Source organism: Moesziomyces antarcticus (assembly GCF_000747765.1).
Source record: "Moesziomyces antarcticus DNA, scaffold: scaffold_v10057, strain JCM 10317, whole genome shotgun sequence".
Classification (NCBI taxonomy): domain Eukaryota; kingdom Fungi; phylum Basidiomycota; class Ustilaginomycetes; order Ustilaginales; family Ustilaginaceae; genus Moesziomyces; species Moesziomyces antarcticus.
The window spans coordinates 1-18,462 of NW_014638953.1; the positions used below are offsets into that span (position 1 = coordinate 1).

The following is an 18,462-nucleotide window of genomic DNA, read 5'->3' on the forward strand; positions in this document are numbered from 1 at the left end:
CCCGAGCCGGTGCCTCAGACTCACTACGAAGGGGTCGTGGACGAAGAGACTTCGAGGAGAAGCGGTTGGCGTAGAGTTGATCCCGCCGATTCCGTGATCCAGACCCAGGCGAGACTGCGAAGGACCTGGAACAAGTACAGCCGTGAACACCTTGACCAGCCCGTGGCGCCCATCATCCTGGACGGCATGTTCAGCCGGCGAAGCGCCCTTCTCTTCCATAGGCGCTGGCAGCGACTCCGTCTAGCAAAATCGTAAGCCACAAGCGTATGTGTGACACCAAAAAAGGGCGACATGCTGACGTTAGATTTCGGATGCAAAGAGTGATGCTCAGACTGGATGGAGGTCGTACGTTTACTGCGTCAGAGCTGAAGCTCATGCGCAAACGCTTCAAGGACTGGGCCAAGATCGCTGAAAGGCTCACCCCCGCAAGTGGCAGTGTGCCGGCATCGCAAGAATTTCAGGCACTCGCTTCAGAAGACTTGGCTCTCTTGCATCGCCTTGAAGACATCCTTCGCCGACATGTTCCTCATATGCTTTCTCACGCCCGTTGACGCGTGCGCACACACCTCATCTGTAACCCTCAGACAACGTCTTGACCCGAAATCCGACTTCTCAGAACCTCCCCAGCGTTCTTGTGCTTCGACTATGCGCTACTGTATGAAGTGCGAACGGTAAATGATGGCTAGCGAGGCACGAGAATGAGCGGATCTCCGGTAGAGGGCCGGAGCTGCCCGTCAGACTAGCCTCTGCGCTTGCATCTGTGCAGATGACCGCAAGTCAGGTAGACCAAAAATTGGCGAAGCTTCGAGGCTGTTACTTCATATAGCTGCGCTTGACAATCAATATCATCTTCGACCAACGAGAAAGAACTGATTGTCGAAGCTCGGTTCTACTTGGCGGGACTCTGACGATGGTCTGCGATACAGTACCTGCGTCGACCGGAAAGCATTAAAAGAGCGTCAAGCAAGCGCGACCCGGAACCACATACGACATCATCATCACCAAGACGCCGTACGAACATGCACCTCCCAGAGCCCTCGTCCCTGCTAGGCCTTATTGTTTGCTGTCTCTGCCTCTTGGCAGCTGTCATTAGGGCCTCTGAGGATCCCGATGGAGTCGACCTTTCTCTGCGGCTCGGGCCTCGCCCCGCAGCAGTTCGATATCCTGAAGGAAACGTCTTCCCAGGACCTTCTGGCTCAAGCGGTCAGCTCAGAGAGGCATCGTCTTCAGGCTTAGCGCGGATGGACCATGATCAGCCAGGACCCTCGACCAGCTCCAGGCGACTCATGCATGGATCGGGGGAGGCCTCTGCCATCGGTGGCGCGGGAACGCACATGGATCGCTGGCCAGTCGAGAGTTCGCGTCAAGTGATCCAGCGACTGGAAGCACACGAGAACTGGGAGGCGTATACGCGCAAGTACCTAGGCAAGCCGGTCGAGCCTTTTGTTCACGACGGAAGGTTCATTCCCCAAAAAGCGATGGAGTTCCAGACGCGCATCGACCTTCTTGTCAATACCAAAAGGTAAGTGCTCCAGGCTATCACTTGCGCATCTTGCAGGGAGTCGACTGACAAATCAATGCTGGGACGTTCGGAAGGGCCTGGGTACGCAGGTATGGTCATTTGATGGGAGATAGGGAGAAGGTGGTCCTACGTCAACCGTTCACGAACTGGCGTAAGATGAGCAGGAGCATCGCAGTCGACGACAGTCTGAGTTTTGGTGTCGCGTCCAATATCGGGTACCGCGCTCATCAAGACCTAGCGCTTCTGCGGAGCAAGGAGGACATCCTTCGCCGAGCTGCCCTCATAGCATCTTAGACCAAGCCTTGGGCAGTCATCGAGTCCGCAGCACTTGAAATTAAGAGCTGTGGCATGCTGTATGTGACCTGCTGATTGAAGGAGTCTGACGATGCGAAGTTGCGGTGTGGTGCTGTTTAAGCGCGCAACACAGGCAGATTATTTTGGTGGTGAACGAATGAATTGAGTAGGGCGAATGTGCATGGTGGTGGCCCTGTCTACAGGGTATGTGCGATCCTGAGTGTCTTGAGTGAGTGGCGATGAGGAAATGCATGCATCGTGCCACTGAGTAGGTGAGTAGCAGCGCCTCCCGGACGCGCGCGGTATGGCGGTGTAGCTGATGCAGGCACCCGGCCGGGCGAGCCGGAGACCCACCAACACTAGTGACCTTTGAATGAGCGGACGGTCATTGAATGTCTAGTCCACGGGTCGAGTGCACCTTTTCGAGCCTTGCTTACCTGCATCACAAACAATAAGACTTGCCGGCAACCTTCATCGCTGTGCGCCGCGTTGAGAGGCGTACAACAAGCGACCTTCACTTGTGGCTCCGTGCATTGCGTCGGATTTGGGCGAGCTCGCCTGCAAAGAAGAGATCGGTTTGTAAACTCGACCTTCAGCCACATGCCTTCAGCCACATGAATGCAAGCTTGCCTGCCTGCGCAAGGCATAAATACCTCTGGAGAAAGCGGTTTGTTTCGTTCCATTGACCAAAGCAAAAGATCATCAGGAGCTTTGCAAAGATGCGTTCCGCCTTTGCTCTTGGTTCATGGGTGGCGGCGCTCGTGCTCGTTTTCCCCTGTGTCGATGCTGCAGGAGGCAACCGTGCCCAATACGACGGGCTCGATCTTAACCTGAGGCTGGGGCCTCCATCAGCTTCATCGAACCGAGTTCTCGACGAAGGCACGACTTCCATTGCACCAGACGGCGATGCCTCGTCGTCCCGGTCGTCAACTGTATCGGACCGCAGCAGAGGCTTCGACCTGAACGATCCATACCACCGCACGTTTTCTAGTGTCGGCTCCTCACAACATCCTGAGCGAGCATTCCAAGGCCAGAGCGCAGCCGTGTCGGCCCAGGGAGGAGGCGTGGACATGGCCAATGCCGCAGTGCAAAGGCACGTGTCTGGAACTTGGCTGCAATACCGACGCGGTCACTTTGGCAAAGAACGCCTGCCCATCATCTCCTCCGACGGCAAGCTCGATCCTCAAGGCGCAATGCAATTCCAGGAGCGCATCCGCGATCTCCAGGCGACCAAGAGGTAAGTCTTGCAGATCCTCGTTCCCGACACTGCTTTTCTCAACAAGTGTTCATCAGATCGAACAGACGATGCTGATACTACAGAATACGAGCTCAGCCTTATTTTGCAGGCGCACAAGTGGCGCTTGACGGAAGAGGAGCTCGTGACGGCACGTCGACGCTTCCACAACTGGCAAGCCATCGCTGTGCGTGTGGCACCCCGGGGCCAGCCGGTCAAAGCCTCGTCCAAGATACGCCAGCAAGCCCTCACGGATACAGAGCTCATGAGCAACATGGAGGCACTCCTTCACCGCATCGTCTCGTAAACGCTCGTAGCGTAGCGTGCAACGTCAGGCGACACTCTGTAGTGACCTTAGCATAGAATCCAATCCGTAGTTAACCGCGCCGCCTCCTAAGCAATCGACACACGCTAAACTGCTTCGTGCTCTTTGCGACGTAGAATCCAAGCCTCGATTGAGCAGTGACCCTTCTGTGGTTCATTGATGAGCTTGCGATCAAAGACGGCGATAGTAGAAGCCGAATATTTGTTGCGGAGATAGGGTTGCGTGCGTCCAGCGCAGCGACCTGCATCCGTTCTAGGGGTTCACTTTTCGAAGCTGGCGAGATAGCTTCCCTTGTCGGCGTCGTTGATGGGACCCGAATGGAACGGTGTAATCGGCAGCACAGCTGCAATGACCATGACCGCAAGCATGATGCGGAGAGAGTATGCGGCGAGACAGCTGATCAACAGCATTGTGAACAAGATGGTGGTCGGAAGCCAAACACGCATCCCACCCTTGCTGCTTGGTTTGACGATGTGCGAGATGAAGCGTGTGGCGCGGACCGCATCAGGCACAGGAACCCACCCTCATCCCCCTCAGTGAATGTCTCGCGCCAACCTCTCAGCACTCATGGACGTGGGCGACTCTGATACTGTTCAGCAGGAAAGAAGGGTGGACGTGATCGACGATGCTAGAATCGGTCAATTGCAGTAACGAACGGTTGACAAAAGAGTGTGGTGCAACAAGTGTGGAGTGCTAAAAGTGAAGACGGCCTTCGAATGCCCTGTGGAGCTGCTTTACCAAGCTTTCCCTCTCTTCGGCGCTGTTGGTTGCATCAGCGACCCGCCTTGCGCCTCTCCAGCTCCTGCTCGTCGACGCTGCCTCTTGCTGGACGGGGGTCTTGACCTTTCCGCGGGTTTTCTCCCTCGTAGGCGGTTTCGCCTTGGCCCCATCGCTCGCCAGGGGCTCTTCGAGACCCGGCCCAAACGCGAGCTTCCTCACATGGTCCAGATGCTGATCCAGATGTCCATTCCTGAACACCTGCACTGCCCGACCCTGGCCAACATGCACAAACGAAGCCCAGTATCGATAGAGCGATTCCTCGAAGAGCCTCCACTCTTCCGGAAGGTTAGCGTACCTCAGCGCGGTAGCGATCTGCGTCTGGCGCAGCAAGCCCTTGAGGTAGACCTGGAGCATCTCCAAATCGAGCAGTTCGGCTTTGGTGGTTCCGTCGCGTGCGATCTCGACCTCGGTCGACTGCGCTAGCATGTTGATCGCTCGGATCAGCCGCTGTTCCTTGAGCCACACGTCGAATGGAGGTGGATGCGGGTAGAGTCGCAGCGGATAGCGACGAGGAACGTCTTCGATGTAGTGCGCTCGGAGGTACGATTCGGTCCAGAAGCCCTCGGGCCCCAGGACGGAGTAGGCATGGCTGGTGCGGAAGCGCGTGTCGAAGCCAGAGCGTGCATTGGGTGGGAAGTCGGTGGGAAGCAGCTCGGCACTGCGGTACAGGTCTTCCCTGCCAGCAGGGGGCTGCACGACAGGCGTGAGACGTGGAGAACCAGCCACGGCAAAGCTGGTGGCTAGTAGGAGTGCGGAGAGCAGCTGGAAGATGTACATGGTGACCGCAACACGAAGAGGTGGTGTTGGCGTAAAGACAAGGAGCGAGACGAAGAGTGCAGCGTACTTGTCGGAGCTTGGGTCGCTGGTGGAAGACGCAGCACCAGACCTTTTCCCAGCCAAGTGGGTCGGTCGAGATGAAGCGGCACATGACCTTGGTGAAGGTGGGCTGATTGGGCGCGAAGCGCAACCGGCTTCATTCTGCCCACGTCCGGCCGTGCATCCTGATCATCGTACATCATCGTCCCACCATCATACTAGAGCAAGTAAGCGAAAAACTTCGACGTTATGGTCGCTTTCGTGGAGGATGGTTGCGGGTACCCGCGTATATGCGGCGTTTGGGCGCACTTGGACAGGCGGTCGCCGCACGTACGAGGCGTATCGCGAATTTGTGCGCGGTTGGCAAGTTGCCGGTCTCGGCAGGGCCGACGGTGTATGCAGGCTGTACGTCAGCCGGGCTTTGTGCACGCGCCTCGGCTCGGGGCTCCAACTTCCGACTGATGCCCGCCTCTTCTTGTCCCTCCATCCATCTCTGTATCTCTTATCTTCATCCATCCTCCCAGCACGAGTTACATGCTGCGCTCGGCCTAGATTTCCGGCATGAAGACCGCTTCGGGTCACTACGACTACCTCGCCCTCGGGACGTGGTCGTTCTACACGCCTACACCGTTGCCGCATCTAGAGCAGCGTCTGTTCCCACCACGCGATGCACGCACACTCGCAAGCACCCGTCGCGCGCGCTTCATCACACTGCTGCGCGTGGGGTATGTGCTGGCCGTGGTGATCCCCGTGCATGTGGTGGCTGCGCTGTGCTCGCATGCACTCGTACCCAAGTCGCAGTGGCAGCAGAAGGGATGGGGCCGAGGGAGGTTTCCAACACGGCTGCCCGGATGGGGCGTGGGACAGACGCTGTGTGTCCCCCTGATCGGCAGCTTGTTCTGGGCACTCGTGTACGGTACACCGAGGGGGATGGGGTGGGAGGAAGAACGCACGATGCCTGCGGCGAGCAAGTGGCTCTTCGGCAGAGGTCACGAGGGGTGGTGCATCGAAGCCGAAGCTGTCGTCCTGCCTCCGTTGCCCACCTCGGCCACCACTCCGCACGAGATGAATGGCCACGCAGCTGCAAACGGTGTTCGTAAGCGCCATGCAAACGGGAACGGTGTCGACCAGTTAGCGGATGCGACGTCTCTGCGCACGAGCGAGGCGCTCTCGACCGCCGCACCCGCAACATCATACGATGCATCCAAAGAGGCGATTCCGACCGACATCCTCACGGGCGACGTCGCCGGCACCAAGGTCGGCGTGCACCCCACGCAGGTCGCTGCGTTCTGGCAGTGGAAGTCGGTCGCCGCCGCCGTGTCGCGCGGCAAAGTGATCTCGGTCAAGCCGGGCAACGACGTCGCTGGGATCGGGTCGGGCAAGGCGGCGTCGCCGTCCGAGCGCATGGTGATGTTCTTCGTCGGCGGCGGCTACCACTCTGGCCACGCGCCGCAAGGTCCCTTGAGCTGGACCGTGTGCAGGCAGACCTCGCTGCGCGTGCTCGGCGTCAACTTTCGCAAGGCCACCAGCGACGCACGTGCGTTCCCGGCGGCGCTGCAAGACGCACTGGCCGCCTGGGTCTATGTCACCAAGCGCCTTGGCTTCCAACCTCACAATGTCATCCTTATGGGCGACTCGGCTGGAGGTGGGCTTGCGATGGCCCTGCAGCTCTACCTCAGCGCGCGGGTGTGGGCGAAGCACGACGAGCCGCAAGAGGGGTCGTTGGGCCGCGCGCGCAAACTCGTCTTACACAGTCCCATGGTGGACTTGACCCTGGGCACGCAGGCGTTTACCGCGAATCGAGGCGTGGATATCATCTCGCCCTACATGTGCAGTCTGGCGCGCGACAACTACCTGCGCCACTTCATCCCCCTCCCCAACCGCCCCTCCCCCACATCCAACGTCGGCGAGTGCAACATCGCCGCCGTGGCGCAGCGATACGACTTGGACCCCAGCATTGCGCCCGATCAGCGTGGCGACGGGTGGAATGCCGAGTTGGCCCGACTCGGTGCAGAGCTCAGCGCCACCGTGGCCGAGTTAGGTGCCTTCCACCCGCTCTTTTCGCCAGGACTGGATGCAAGAGCCAACGCGTATCTCGCCAAGACGCTGCTGTTGCTCACCCCCACCCCCCGTGGCGAAGATGAGCTGCAGGTGCTTGTCACCGCAGGCACCGCCGAGATCTTCCGCGACCAGATCCGACTGTTCGCGCAAAACCTGCGCGACCTCGAGTGCGAGGCCGTCCAACTCAGCCTCGTCGAGTGCATCGACTGGCACCACGTCTTTGCGTTTATGAACCTCCCCGGCACCGTCAAGGCGCAAGTCGACGAGGTGGCCAAGAACTTTATGCTCGCCTAGAAACGCGGCGACCCCTAGAAGCATCGGAGAGATACCCGTACGGAAAACGATGCCATTTATATTCAGCCCCAGTGTGTGTAGGGGGAGGTCTATGCTGTGCGGGATTGGTCCTTGACGACCACACTGAAAAGCAAGGTAGGATGGATGAGCAAAGTGGAGCACAGGAGTAGGGGTTGAAGGCATACTTACTGGAAATGGCTGAGGCCTGGAACGGTGCGCAGGCTGGGCGGGTTGCAGAACCACGCGGTCTGGAATCGCGAAGGAGGCCACTTTGCCTCGATGTACTGCGTCACATGTCTGGACGCCCATGCATGCGCCTGACTCACAAGCTCCCTGGTGAGCCTTCCCGCCGGTGGCTGATTGTGCAGCTTGGCCTGGGAATGCGATCCGAGCACCTCGGGAATCTCCTTACTCCCCCATGTGTACGTTGGATTCGTCGGCGTGTTGGGTACAAATCCCGTGAACCCTCGGATGCCGTCTCCCGTAACGCAGTCGTACAACTCGTCTCTCAACGCCTCCTCAAACGGCGAGTCGGTGAAGAGTGACGGATGCAAGATGGGCAGTTTCGACCACACGACCCAATGCGACGCCCCCGCAGGGATCCCGTACGGCCAATCGTTCGGAATGGTCTTGACGAGGCTCGACTCGGTATCCGATTCCGCATCGGCGACAAAGTGGCGCAACACAATACCTGCACGGTTCGGATGCGGTAGAACCTTTTCTGGCCACGTTTCCTTGACCGCCTCCCTCGGCAGCAACGTTCCGTTGGGCGTCTGCACCCCGGATCCCGACGGCGTCGATGTGCCGGAGGACAGGATGGAGGTGGGATCCTTCTGCGGCCGGTCGAGCATGTTGGGTGGTGCCGGGCCTGTGCGTTCTTCCGTGGGCCAACCGAGCCGCACGTGGCGGATGTAGTTCTCGAGCCCATCGTACTTGGCGCGCACGGCGGGGGCAAAGGCGCGGTAGGCGGTGTCGCAGACGGGATCGCGGAAGAGCTGGTCCAGATCACCGTGCGAGAGCACATCCACCACATACTGCCACGTCATAAACCGGTCGCTCGAGCCAGGATCCGGGTTGGGAAAGTACGAGCCAGGCGTGCGGTCGTCGACGTACTCCGGCAGGTGCCGCGCCACCATCACGTCGGCGCTCGAAGATGACGCCGCCATGATTGCTGATCAGAAAGGTGGTGGTGGTGCGGAATGTAGTTCGAGTCGAGAATTGCTCCGAAGACGCGCGTGCACGCGCCACCCGCGTATCTCCCTCCCTCTCAGCCCTTCCCCAGCCATCTCTCACCCTCATACCCGAGCGCACAACCACCCAACCCTCACCTCAGACCACAAGCGCAGCCACACCCACTCCGAAACTGGCAACGATAGTGATGAAATTCTAGCAAACCAAGCAGGACCGCGTACATACGCGCGAGTACCCGCGACGAACCAAGAAGACGAAAGCATGTGTGGGGGTGTGAAGCGAGTGCAAACAATGCGGGTATTGGCTACTGCGCCACTCTAACCTTTCCATGCGGCAAATGCGGATGCGAATGCAGGGGGGGTTGATACGACATTTTAAGCCTGGCTCTTGATGATCGAGGCGGCGTACTCGGCGACACCGTAGATGGTGGCCTGGATGTGCGCGGCGACGTGGAGGGGCATGATGGAGGCATCGACGACACGCAGGTTGGTGGTGCCGTACACGCGCAGGCTGGGGTCAACCACACCGCCCTGGTTGCGGGGCAGCATGGATGCAGTGCCGATGGGGTGGTACTCGGTGACCGAGGTGGTCTTGGTGTAGTTCTGCAGGTCGACGTTGCCGGGCCAGTACTCGCCGACAACCATGTCGCTGTAGGCCTTGCTCAGACCCACCTTGCGCGTGTAGGCGGTACCGGCGGTGGAGAGCTCGGTGTCGAAGGGCACCGAGAAGTACTTGGGGTCGATGAGCGGGTACTTGGTCGGGTCGGACGACTGGATGTGCACGTTACCGCGCGAGAAGAGGTGCTGGTTGGCCGCGAGGATGGTGAAGTAGGTCTCGGTGGGCTTGGGCGCACCGGTGCCGGCAAAGTAGCCGTCGATGCCGATGAGCTCCATCTGACCGACCTTGTCCGGGTAGTTGTTGAGGAAGTCGAGCTGCTTGTTGAGCGTCGCCTTGTAAGGGGCGCGCGACGACTGCACGTACTGCGTCACCTCGTTGATCATCGCCTTGGCACGGTCGGCACCCACGACGCGCGCGAGCGAGACGTACGAGATCGAGGGCACGGTCTCGGTGAAGATGGAGGTCTGGTTGGCCTTGTACGCAGCCAGCTGCTCGGCAGCGAAGGTGGAGTCGGAGCGGAGCGAGTCGAGCGTCTTGAAGCCGGACTTGAGGTTGTACACGGTGGCCGAGTAGGTGTGGTCCTGGAGGTTCTCACCCACGTTGGCGTTCTCGTAGAGCACCTTGACGCCGGCCTTGCCAAGGACGTCCTTGGAGCCGATACCGGAGAGCTCGAGGAGCTGAGGGGTGTTGACGGTACCAGCCGAGATGATGACCTCCTTGGTGGCGTTGACGGTGTACGACTTGCCGCCGTTGGTGAAGGTGACGCTCTTGGCCCAGAGCTCGCCGCAGCTGGAGTCGAAGTTGACCTTGGAGGCGAGGGCGTTGGTGAGGACGTCGAGGTTGGAGCGCGCCTGGTTGGGGAAGAGGTAGGCGGGGGCCGAGTAGGAGCGGGTGTAGTTGGTGGGGTTGATGTCCGAGGGCTGCTGGGAGACGCCGACGTTCTCACCGGCGAGGGGCTGGTCGTTCTTGGGGATGCCGAGCTCGAGGAGCGCGGGGATCCAGCGACGGACCTGCTGGGAGATGTAGTTGGGGAAGGCGACCTGGATGGGGCCGGAGGAGCCGTAGTCGGAGGCGACGGGCTTGACGCCGAGCAGGTCTGCGTTCTCTTGCGAAGGGGCGTGGAAGCGCTCGGACTTCTTCATGGCCTTGTAGAGGTTGTTCCAGTTCCAGCCGGGGTTGCCGAGCTGCTCCCAGGCGTCGATCTCGTAGCGCGAAGAGCGGTCCCAGACGAGGAAGTTGAGCGCCGAGGAGCCGCCGAGGACGCGGCCACGGGGCCAGCCGCTGGAGGGGACGCCGTTGGCGGGGTTGGCGACGGTGGTGTAGTTCCAGTCGTACTGGGTGCCCAAGTCGGCGCCGAACTGGCCGGGGGTGTCGATGATGCCGACGCCGTAGCCGCTGCCACCGGCCTCGAGCACGCCGACCTTGTACTTGCCGTTCTCGGAGAGACGAGCGGCGAGGGCGAGACCGGCGGTGCCTGCGCCGACGACGACGTAGTCGTACTGCTTGGAGACGAACTTGGCGGCGTCGTTGGTGATGGCGCGCGAGGCGAGGTGCGAGTTCTCGGCCATGCGAGCGGCCATCTCGCTACGGGGGCTGACCTTGGTCCATGCGACGGGGGTGGCGGCGACGGAGCCAGCCAGCGCGGCGGCGGCGATGATGGTGGTGGCCTTCATTCTGATGATTGGGTCCTACTCCAGACAAATTCCGAGAGGAAAGGGAAGGGAGGAAGGAAGGAAGGAGGAGGGGATGATGATGGAGGAAAGGATGGATGAGGAGACCGAGTCGAGAGGGAAAGGGAGGGGGGCTACGAAGCGAGGGATGACCCAGAAGTAGGGATATAAGGAGAACGACAGGACTCTGTGGCTTTGTGAGCGGGCGAGGCGAGAGAGGCGTCGTCGAGTGGCGGCGGCGGCGGCGAGGGCGGTAAAGCTGCGGACGTGGGCGGGGCGAAGCGCAAGCGAGCGAATGGGGGATCAGAGGAGTGAGACACGAGAGGGTCCGAGGGTTCAAGCAGAAGGACGGAGCAGGCAACGCAGAAGAGACCGAAGCGGATGTTGAACGGACGGACGGTGGCGAAGGAAGCAGAGGATCGCCCTTGGAGGCTTGGTTCGGAAGAGGCGGAGCTTGGCAGTGCGAGAGGCGGCGAGGTGGCACAGTACAGCACAATGGTGCCTGTGTGTGTTTGCCGTGCTTGCATCCGCGGACGTTGAATGGACGCACCGGCGAGTGCGGGCCGTGTTGATGAGAAGGCCTTGGTGGTGCCGATGCGGTGCACACGGTACTGTAATGGTGCTGCGGCGCGGTTGAATACGCAACGGCCAACAGCGCTCCGGTTCATTCTGCATCCCCAAAGCGACGAGGCCGCATCCAATTCTGGCCAGAGCAAAACAACAGCAGCGGCGGAGCAGAGCGAACCTCGCCACCCAAAGCCATGATGGCCTCGGCAGAGGGCCAATGTGAAGGCCAAGGCAGACGACGCGGCGTAGAGTGCGATGCAATGCACACCACCGGCTTGGAAGCGAGCCCAGAACTGCATGAGCTGCGTCCTCTCTCTCTTCTCTGTCTGTCTCGAGGATGCACGCTGCAATGCACGGCTGCGCCCAGAACATTACCTGTCGACTGTCACTCGAAGACCGCTGCGTCTTTACGCGGCAAAAACGTGGGTGCATTTCGCACTCCGTTGGGTCGATGGGAAGGCAACAAAAAAGCAAACACGCCACACACACTCTCTTCCTGCCAGTAGAGTCGAGTCGAGTTGAGGCATGCCTGGCCGTCGTTGTGCCTCCGTCGGCCCCTCCGTCCGCACCTCGTGGGAGGAAAAGACTCGAGAAGCATTCCGCAGCATCCCGCCGCAGTGGGTTGTGCCGGCCAAGTTCACACGTCGCTCGGGCCTGGCCGCCGTCATGCTTGCACGTAGGGTCGCGACCGCACAACGCGACAGTGTGAGACATTCACCGAAACCTCGACCCTGGTCTGCCCCCTCCCCCCCAATCCAACCTTTGCTTCTGCTTTGGCCCCTTCATTTGCCCCAAAACAGCGGTAACTTCAATCGTTGGGATTCAGCGACGGATGTTGTTGTGATTGGATCACCGAGCGCAAGTGCATCATGCAGCTCCAGCATGGTGGGCGCACCAAGTGGCGGAGGCGGAGGCGGCTCGGTACGGCAGGCACGCTGCAGTCGCAAACCTGTGCTGCACTGTGGCAAACGAGCCCAAGCGGCTGCCAAAACAAGGCCGTTCAAAAAAAGTTTCGCGCCTCGTCGCTCACCTCGGCCTCGCTTAGTGCAGCGCATGTCGAGCCGCGCATCAAGCGAGGTGGCTGCGAAGGCTTCTTTTTCGGATCTGGCGCTCTAGCGGCCCTCGAGCCTCTCGTTTCGCACCCCCCGGCCGCGATGGGAAAATCGTCTGGAAGAAAAAATGAAATGAAAAATTTATAATAAACGCCAATTGGGTGGGATTTGGATGCCCGATGCAGTCAAGCTGGGCGCAACTCGAGTGTGGTGGGCAGTCGATTTTAGGGCGCAGAAAGCATGAAATTCAGCCTTTGGCAGCGTCGTTCGTCTGTGCGCGAAGGAGGGGATTTCCAGGGTGGCGCACTTGACATGCCAGATCCGTGCCCCGCTAGCTGCTCCGCCGACAAGATTGCGCAACGCCGATCCCACGCAGCCGTGCCTGTACGAGAATTCCGTCTTTTTCTTTGCGTTTTTGCCCCGCCCTCTTCTTGCTCTTCTCGCGCGGGCAAATGGCTCTGAGCTGCAATTCAATTCGTGATGATCCTCCTGCCCGTTCCCGGTAGGATCGGCAAGGCCGGTTGCCAACGATTGCAAGTGGACATGTGTGGCTTGAGTCAAACGCAAATCGTCCAACGTGGCTTGGGATACTTTTCGGGCGAGGGCAGCTTCGGGTGAACGTTGACCGCCGAGCGCAAGACTGGCGGCGCCTCGACGCCTACGAGACACTGGTGCAGCAGAGTGTGGGAATCCCCGTCGAACGTTCAACGCGCGCTCGACAATAGGCCCGCAGCAACGGCCAACCTTAAAAAAAATCGCACGCCACTATGCCCACTCTGCTGTTCAGTTTCTCTCTCTCTTGATTCGTTGCGGCTCCTAGTTGCGAACCGATCGCAATCTGTCCAAGTGAAAGCCGATGCGATTGCAAACTGATGATAGCCAGAGGCACGAGATATGGGATCGTCCTTTTGGCAGTGCGGCCATTGCGGAAAAGAGGTGAGACACCTCGGACCATTGTTCCCCGCCTCGTACCCGTCGAGCCTGAAGCACAACACTAGAACAGACGCACCCGCCTGCACACATCCACTCGCCAACGCACCTCCCGATCTGGGTCTACAGGTACGACACCGTACCTGCGCCTTCGCACAGTTCACCATGCATGGACCCACGCTTGTCTCTGAGCTGTGCAGCCTGCACCTTGCTCTTTGCGTCCAGCCTTCGGACTTACGGACATACTGTAGCTGATGTAGTCTTGAGTGGTCACTGGGGAAACGTCCGCTTTTGGCTTGGATTTTCGGCTACAGAGTAGAGAGACCTTGAGTTTAGGCGACCAAAACCCGCCCCAGCTAAACGTCGAGGCGAGGCCAACCCCTGACAGAAGTCTGTTGATTTAGCGCCCTTCACTCAGCTCACGCTGCTCGGATGGCGAGTTCACATGGTGCGCATGATCGCCGAGCCGGTATCAAGTAGCGTCATCCATAGAAGTTGGAAGCGCTGCACTTGGGCGTACACAACCGTTGGTGGCTTTTTGCGATTCGCCTTCCATTCGGTCCCGCTCGCCGCTCGCATGGGCTTTTGCTTCCGTCTCTTCCTTTGCCCTTAAAGCGGAGAACGGTAGAAGCGCCGCTGTTGATTTTATCTCAAAATGTTACGCTCTCGTATCAAACAAATTGCCGAAATCAAGGTGTTACGCCCTCGAACGTTACACTTTGTAGCTTTTTTTCGCGAACTGCCTCTTTCGGCCGCACTGCGCTGCGCTGCTGCTCGCTAAGCTCATGCGGAGCCCCTAAATGCGCGTCGGTGGCAGCTGTCCACCTCTGCTTCCCTCCTCTCATCGTCTTCTTTTTCTTGTTGGGCTTGGACCCTGAAAGTAGAATCCACTCAGGGGCTGCTTTCACTCTCCGGCGCATCACCCTGCAGCAGCCTCCTCCTCCTCGCTCAGTCTTCCGCACATCATAGCCCGCGCCTCGCTCTGCACTCCCGCTCATGCTAGGCTGACGATATGCAGCGCACTGACAGTGGAAGCAGTCGCTCCGTGCTCTCGAACGCGGCGCAGGATCATAGTGTGACAGGTGGGAGATGCTGCTCGAAATGAGGACTAAAGGAGGTGGGCGTTGAGCCCAACGCCATCCGCAGACCGTTGCAAGCTAGCGTAGATGCACACCAACACCGCGGCGCTTTTGTCTGTGCAAATCGGGCGCCGCCTGGATTCCGTGTCTGTGCTCCGACGACTCCTATTCTCCGCCTCCTTGCCTTGTCGAGCTGTCTAGCCGCCCCCTCCCCTCCTCAGGAACCGCTTTCTTCGGCGCAGCAGCGAGTCTTGGCAACAAGCAAGACAATGCCTCCACCTGCTCATCGTCCCCTCCCTTCCATCTCGTCCTTCGACGTTACTTCCTTTCTTTCTCTCCGCACCATCTTGCATGGCTCGCTGATCTTCTTCATCACCATCATGTCGGTCCCATGGCAACGCTGACCTCTAACGACATCGACCTCGCCCTCGACATCCGTGCGCACAGCTGCTGTCGCTCCTAGGAGCCGACGGCTAGCCTAACGGAATCGCCCATCATGGTCAACATGACATGCCCCACCATCCCGGACAAGCCTGCCGATCCCAAGCCCTTCTTCGAAAATGGACAGATCGACTTCAAGGCGCACGACGTCGGCTGGCTCGTGTGCGGCATCATGGCGCTCATCGCCACCATCTCGTCCGCCTGGCTCATCTGGAAGCACCTCACCTACTACACCTGTCCGCAGCAGCAGCGCCACATCGTGCGCCTCCTCATCATGGTGCCCATCTACGCCATCGTCTCCTTCATGTCGTACCTCTTCTACCACGAGGCGCTCTACTACCAGACCATCCGCGACTGCTACGAGGCCGTGCTCGTCACCTCCTTCTTCTACCTCATCCTGGCCTACACCGGTGACACGCGCGCAGAGCAGCACGCCGTATTCCGCAACATCGATCTCGGCGATCGCTTCTGGGTGTGGCCGTTTGGCTCGTGGAAGTACCGCCCGGACGGCCTCCACTTCCTCTGGCTCATGAAGATCTGGGTGCTTCAGTACGCCATCGTCCGGCCCCTCTGCACCTTTATCGCCGTCGGTACAGAGTACTTTGGCTACTACTGCCTCCACAGCTGGATGCCGTGGTTCACGCACGTTTGGTGCGCCTTCTTTATCAGCATCTCGGTGAGTGTGGCCATGTACTGCCTCATCCAGCTCTACATGCCCGTGCGCAAGCTCGTCGACCCCTACAAGCCCATCCTCAAGTTCCTCTCGATCAAGACCATCGTCTTCCTCACCTTTTGGCAGGACACGCTGCTCTCGTTCCTCGTCAGCTTTGGCGCCATCAAGGAGTCCGAGTACTTCACCGCCGAGCAGATCCAGGCGGGCATCAATGCGCTCCTCCAGTGCTTCTGGATGCTCCTCTTTGGCTTTATCCACATCAAGGCCTTCAGCTACCTGCCGTACCGCCCCGAGGACCGCTCTCGCACAACGCTGCGCGGCAAGGCGCTGCTCGACTCGCTCGACTTCCGCGACTGGTTCTGGGAGATGAAGGAGAGCACGCGCTACATCGCCGCACGCTCCAAGGGCAAGAATTACACGCTCGCCGAAGACCTGCGTACCAAGCGCCACGAGCATCTGCTCAACGCGCTGGGCAAACAGCGCACCGCCAACCTCGAGGCGGAGATCGACGTCGAAAAGGCCACCATGCCCACCTTTTGGAAGAATCCGGAAGACGCGCAGTTTTGGTCGCCACACTCGGAAGAGACCAACTCGGCCTTCGACTCGAACCACCGCTCTTCCAAGGCTTCCTCTCGTCCAACCAGCGGCTCGGCCGATGCCTATTCGGCGCTGCCCAATCCGGTCGCGAGGCATTCTCGCACAAGCAGCAAGCTCACTCCCTCCCACAGCCATCGACCGGCGATGGCCGACTCGCACACGTTGAGAGCGGCAGAGCTGCAGAGACTCGTGGCCGAGCTCGATCTGCAGCAAGTCGATGCATCGACCGTTCTCGCCGGCGGACGGCGTGACGATGATCTCGAGGATGGACTCCACGAACGCACCGCGCTGATGCACAATGGCGCGGGCAACAGCGAGAAGGCGCAGTCCAACGAGGCAGACCCGTATCCGGAGCTGACGCAGTACCATGCGCCGACCATTCAGCTGGCCAACGTGCCTTCGCTGAGTTACGATGCCGACACGCAGTCGAGCGGCGTGCGCAGGACGCTCGACCTGAGCGCCGTCGCCGAGGAGGACGAAGACGAGTCGCACACGCGGCAGCCATCACGCATCGCACCCGGCGTTGGCGCGTTTGGCATTGCAGCGTGGCTCGGCTGGAACGGCAATCCCGCGCCGCAGCAGCCGAATGCGTTCTTGCATCCTGGAACCGCAGAGCAGCAGCACGGCATGCCGTCGCCCGAGGCAGACGGAAAAGGATGGTGGCGCAACTACTGGGAGCGCGTCTCGAACGCAGGCAGTCGCGAGCCGTCCATCGCAGGTGTCGACGACGAAGAAAAGGAGCCACTCACCACTGCGCATCGGCCAGCGGTCATGCGTCAGGTGACAGCCGGATCTTGGGGAGCCGACAACAACCAGCGTGATTCGCTTCGTCAGGGTGAGCAGCAAGATGCAGTGCACCTTCGAGATTTGCCTCCGCTGCCGCCTCTGCAGATCGACACTGCCGGGCAGGGCCGTGCTGCGCGCCGGGTGGGGAGCTCCGATAGTGCGACGTCGCCATCGTCGCGCATCAGTCCGCATGCCGATTCTCCGCTGTCTCGCCTGATCCAAACATCGCGCGACTCGTTCAGCTCGCTCAGCCGCGACGACATCCGCGCGCAGCTCGACGCACCATCGCGGCCACGGGTCGCTGAGCCCGTTGCCAGTAGGTCCGGTCGAAGCGAGGCTAGACCTGCAACAGCGGTTGTGCAGAGCGTTGCACCGGCACGACCGGCGCCCGCACCTCGACAGATGTCATTTGCACCTTCGTCCAAGCAGGCGAGTGTGAGTCGGGTCACGTCGACGACGCGATCGGGCGCCCACAGCAGCACTCGGCCGGGGACGTCGGTGTACGAGTCGGCGGCATCGACAGCTGCACGTCAGATGGCCGAAGAGATGACGACGTCGGCCGATTCGAAGCACCGCGTTGTGTATGCCGATGCGCTGGTCCCCGACGAGCAGCGAGCGGAAGAAGCGACGGTGGTGCCGGAAAGGAAGACGCTGCCTCCGGCAGTCGGGCCCAAGGGAAAGCTGTTTAGCCTCGTGCTGCCTTCGCCGCTATCGCCTGCGCGCTATCCGTATGGCAAAGAAGGCCCAGCACAGCCAGCCCCAGCCCCAGCCCCAGCCCCGACTCCAGCGGCGGTGGGATCTTCAGCCGTGCGTCAGCCATCTGCTGCAGCGAGTGCGTCGGTGACACAGGCGGGGATGGGAGGGAGCTTGAGGTGGGCAACACAGCCTGCCAAGCCGATTAAGCCTAGCGAGGAGCGAGTGCCCGAGCCTGCGCCCAAACTCCCCACCAAGGGGGTGATCACCGTGGGTGGGATGAGTCTTGCCCAGGCCAAGGCACAAGCTCAAGCCGATGCCCAAGCTCAGTCTCAAGCACAGGCGCAGGTGCAGGGGCAGCGTTCCGAGCGGGGTGTTGAGGCTAACAAGCGCAACGAGGGAAAGCTGGTTCTGCCAGCACCATCCACCATGGCGCGAGGCGAGGCTGAGGATCCCTATCGCGCCGGTGCACTCGCACATACCCCACACCGGGAGCCACAGAGGGAAACACGACGTGCGGTTGCAGATGGACGTAGTACCGCCACTGCCGCCACGCGCACATCCATCAGCACCGCCTTTGAAGTCGGATCCATAGTCCCCCGCCACGCCACACAAACACAGCCCCTGAACGGATACTACTCGTCTGTAAGACAGAATCTTCAACCGGTGCAAAGATACCCTCCCCAATACCCCCATCCCCATCAACAACCTCATCCGCAATCTCGACAACAACCCCAGTTCCAGCCTCAGCACCAGCACCAGCACCAGCACCAGCACCAGCACCAGCACCAGCACCAGCACCAGCACCAGCACCAGCACCAGCACCAGCACCAGCACCA

At 60.3% G+C, this 18,462-nt stretch overlaps 6 protein-coding genes across 6 annotated transcripts, besides 8 other annotated features; 3 read left to right on the forward strand and 3 right to left on the reverse strand.

Annotated features, from left to right (window-relative positions):
• Positions 1-251: a sequence feature (In-frame stop codon was detected at splice-junction site;~hypothetical protein).
• An 80-nt stretch (positions 252-331) lies between these two features.
• Positions 332-435: a sequence feature (In-frame stop codon was detected at splice-junction site;~hypothetical protein).
• A 192-nt stretch (positions 436-627) lies between these two features.
• Positions 628-662: a sequence feature (In-frame stop codon was detected at splice-junction site;~hypothetical protein).
• Positions 663-926: 264 nt separating this feature from the next.
• Positions 927-1,011: a sequence feature (In-frame stop codon was detected at splice-junction site;~hypothetical protein).
• A 72-nt stretch (positions 1,012-1,083) lies between these two features.
• Positions 1,084-1,522: a sequence feature (In-frame stop codon was detected at splice-junction site;~hypothetical protein).
• Positions 1,523-1,611: 89 nt separating this feature from the next.
• Positions 1,612-1,816: a sequence feature (In-frame stop codon was detected at splice-junction site;~hypothetical protein).
• Positions 1,817-2,535: 719 nt separating this feature from the next.
• PAN0_057c6491 (uncharacterized protein) lies at positions 2,536-3,357 on the forward strand (the record flags this gene model as incomplete). Its single annotated transcript, XM_014798059.1, has 2 exons — positions 2,536-3,053; positions 3,150-3,357. 2 exons carry the CDS (start codon positions 2,536-2,538, stop codon positions 3,355-3,357), a joined length of 726 nt encoding a protein of 241 aa, XP_014653545.1.
• A 711-nt stretch (positions 3,358-4,068) lies between these two features.
• PAN0_057d6492 (uncharacterized protein) lies at positions 4,069-5,458 on the reverse strand (the record flags this gene model as incomplete). The annotated part of the gene is made up of 3 exons (XM_014798060.1): positions 4,069-4,895; positions 5,000-5,189; positions 5,306-5,458. The coding sequence occupies 3 exons, from the start codon at positions 5,456-5,458 to the stop codon at positions 4,069-4,071; spliced, it is 1,170 nt and encodes a 389-aa protein (XP_014653546.1).
• Positions 5,459-5,532: 74 nt separating this feature from the next.
• Positions 5,533-7,326, forward strand: PAN0_057c6493 (uncharacterized protein; the record flags this gene model as incomplete). The annotated part of the gene is made up of 1 exon (XM_014798061.1): positions 5,533-7,326. The coding sequence occupies one exon, from the start codon at positions 5,533-5,535 to the stop codon at positions 7,324-7,326; it is 1,794 nt and encodes a 597-aa protein (XP_014653547.1).
• An 89-nt stretch (positions 7,327-7,415) lies between these two features.
• On the reverse strand, positions 7,416-8,492 carry PAN0_057d6494 (uncharacterized protein; the record flags this gene model as incomplete). Its single annotated transcript, XM_014798062.1, has 2 exons — positions 7,416-7,449; positions 7,516-8,492. 2 exons carry the CDS (start codon positions 8,490-8,492, stop codon positions 7,416-7,418), a joined length of 1,011 nt encoding a protein of 336 aa, XP_014653548.1.
• Positions 8,493-8,891: 399 nt separating this feature from the next.
• On the reverse strand, positions 8,892-10,808 carry PAN0_057d6495 (GMC oxidoreductase; the record flags this gene model as incomplete). Its single annotated transcript, XM_014798063.1, has 1 exon — positions 8,892-10,808. The coding sequence occupies one exon, from the start codon at positions 10,806-10,808 to the stop codon at positions 8,892-8,894; it is 1,917 nt and encodes a 638-aa protein (XP_014653549.1).
• A 131-nt stretch (positions 10,809-10,939) lies between these two features.
• Positions 10,940-11,694: a sequence feature (In-frame stop codon was detected at splice-junction site;~hypothetical protein).
• Positions 11,695-11,859: 165 nt separating this feature from the next.
• Positions 11,860-11,899: a sequence feature (In-frame stop codon was detected at splice-junction site;~hypothetical protein).
• A 3,030-nt stretch (positions 11,900-14,929) lies between these two features.
• Positions 14,930-18,462, forward strand: PAN0_057c6497 (DUF300-domain-containing protein; the record flags this gene model as incomplete). The annotated part of the gene is made up of 1 exon (XM_014798064.1): positions 14,930-18,462. A coding segment is annotated over one exon (3,533 nt), but the record flags the coding sequence as incomplete, so codon positions are not given.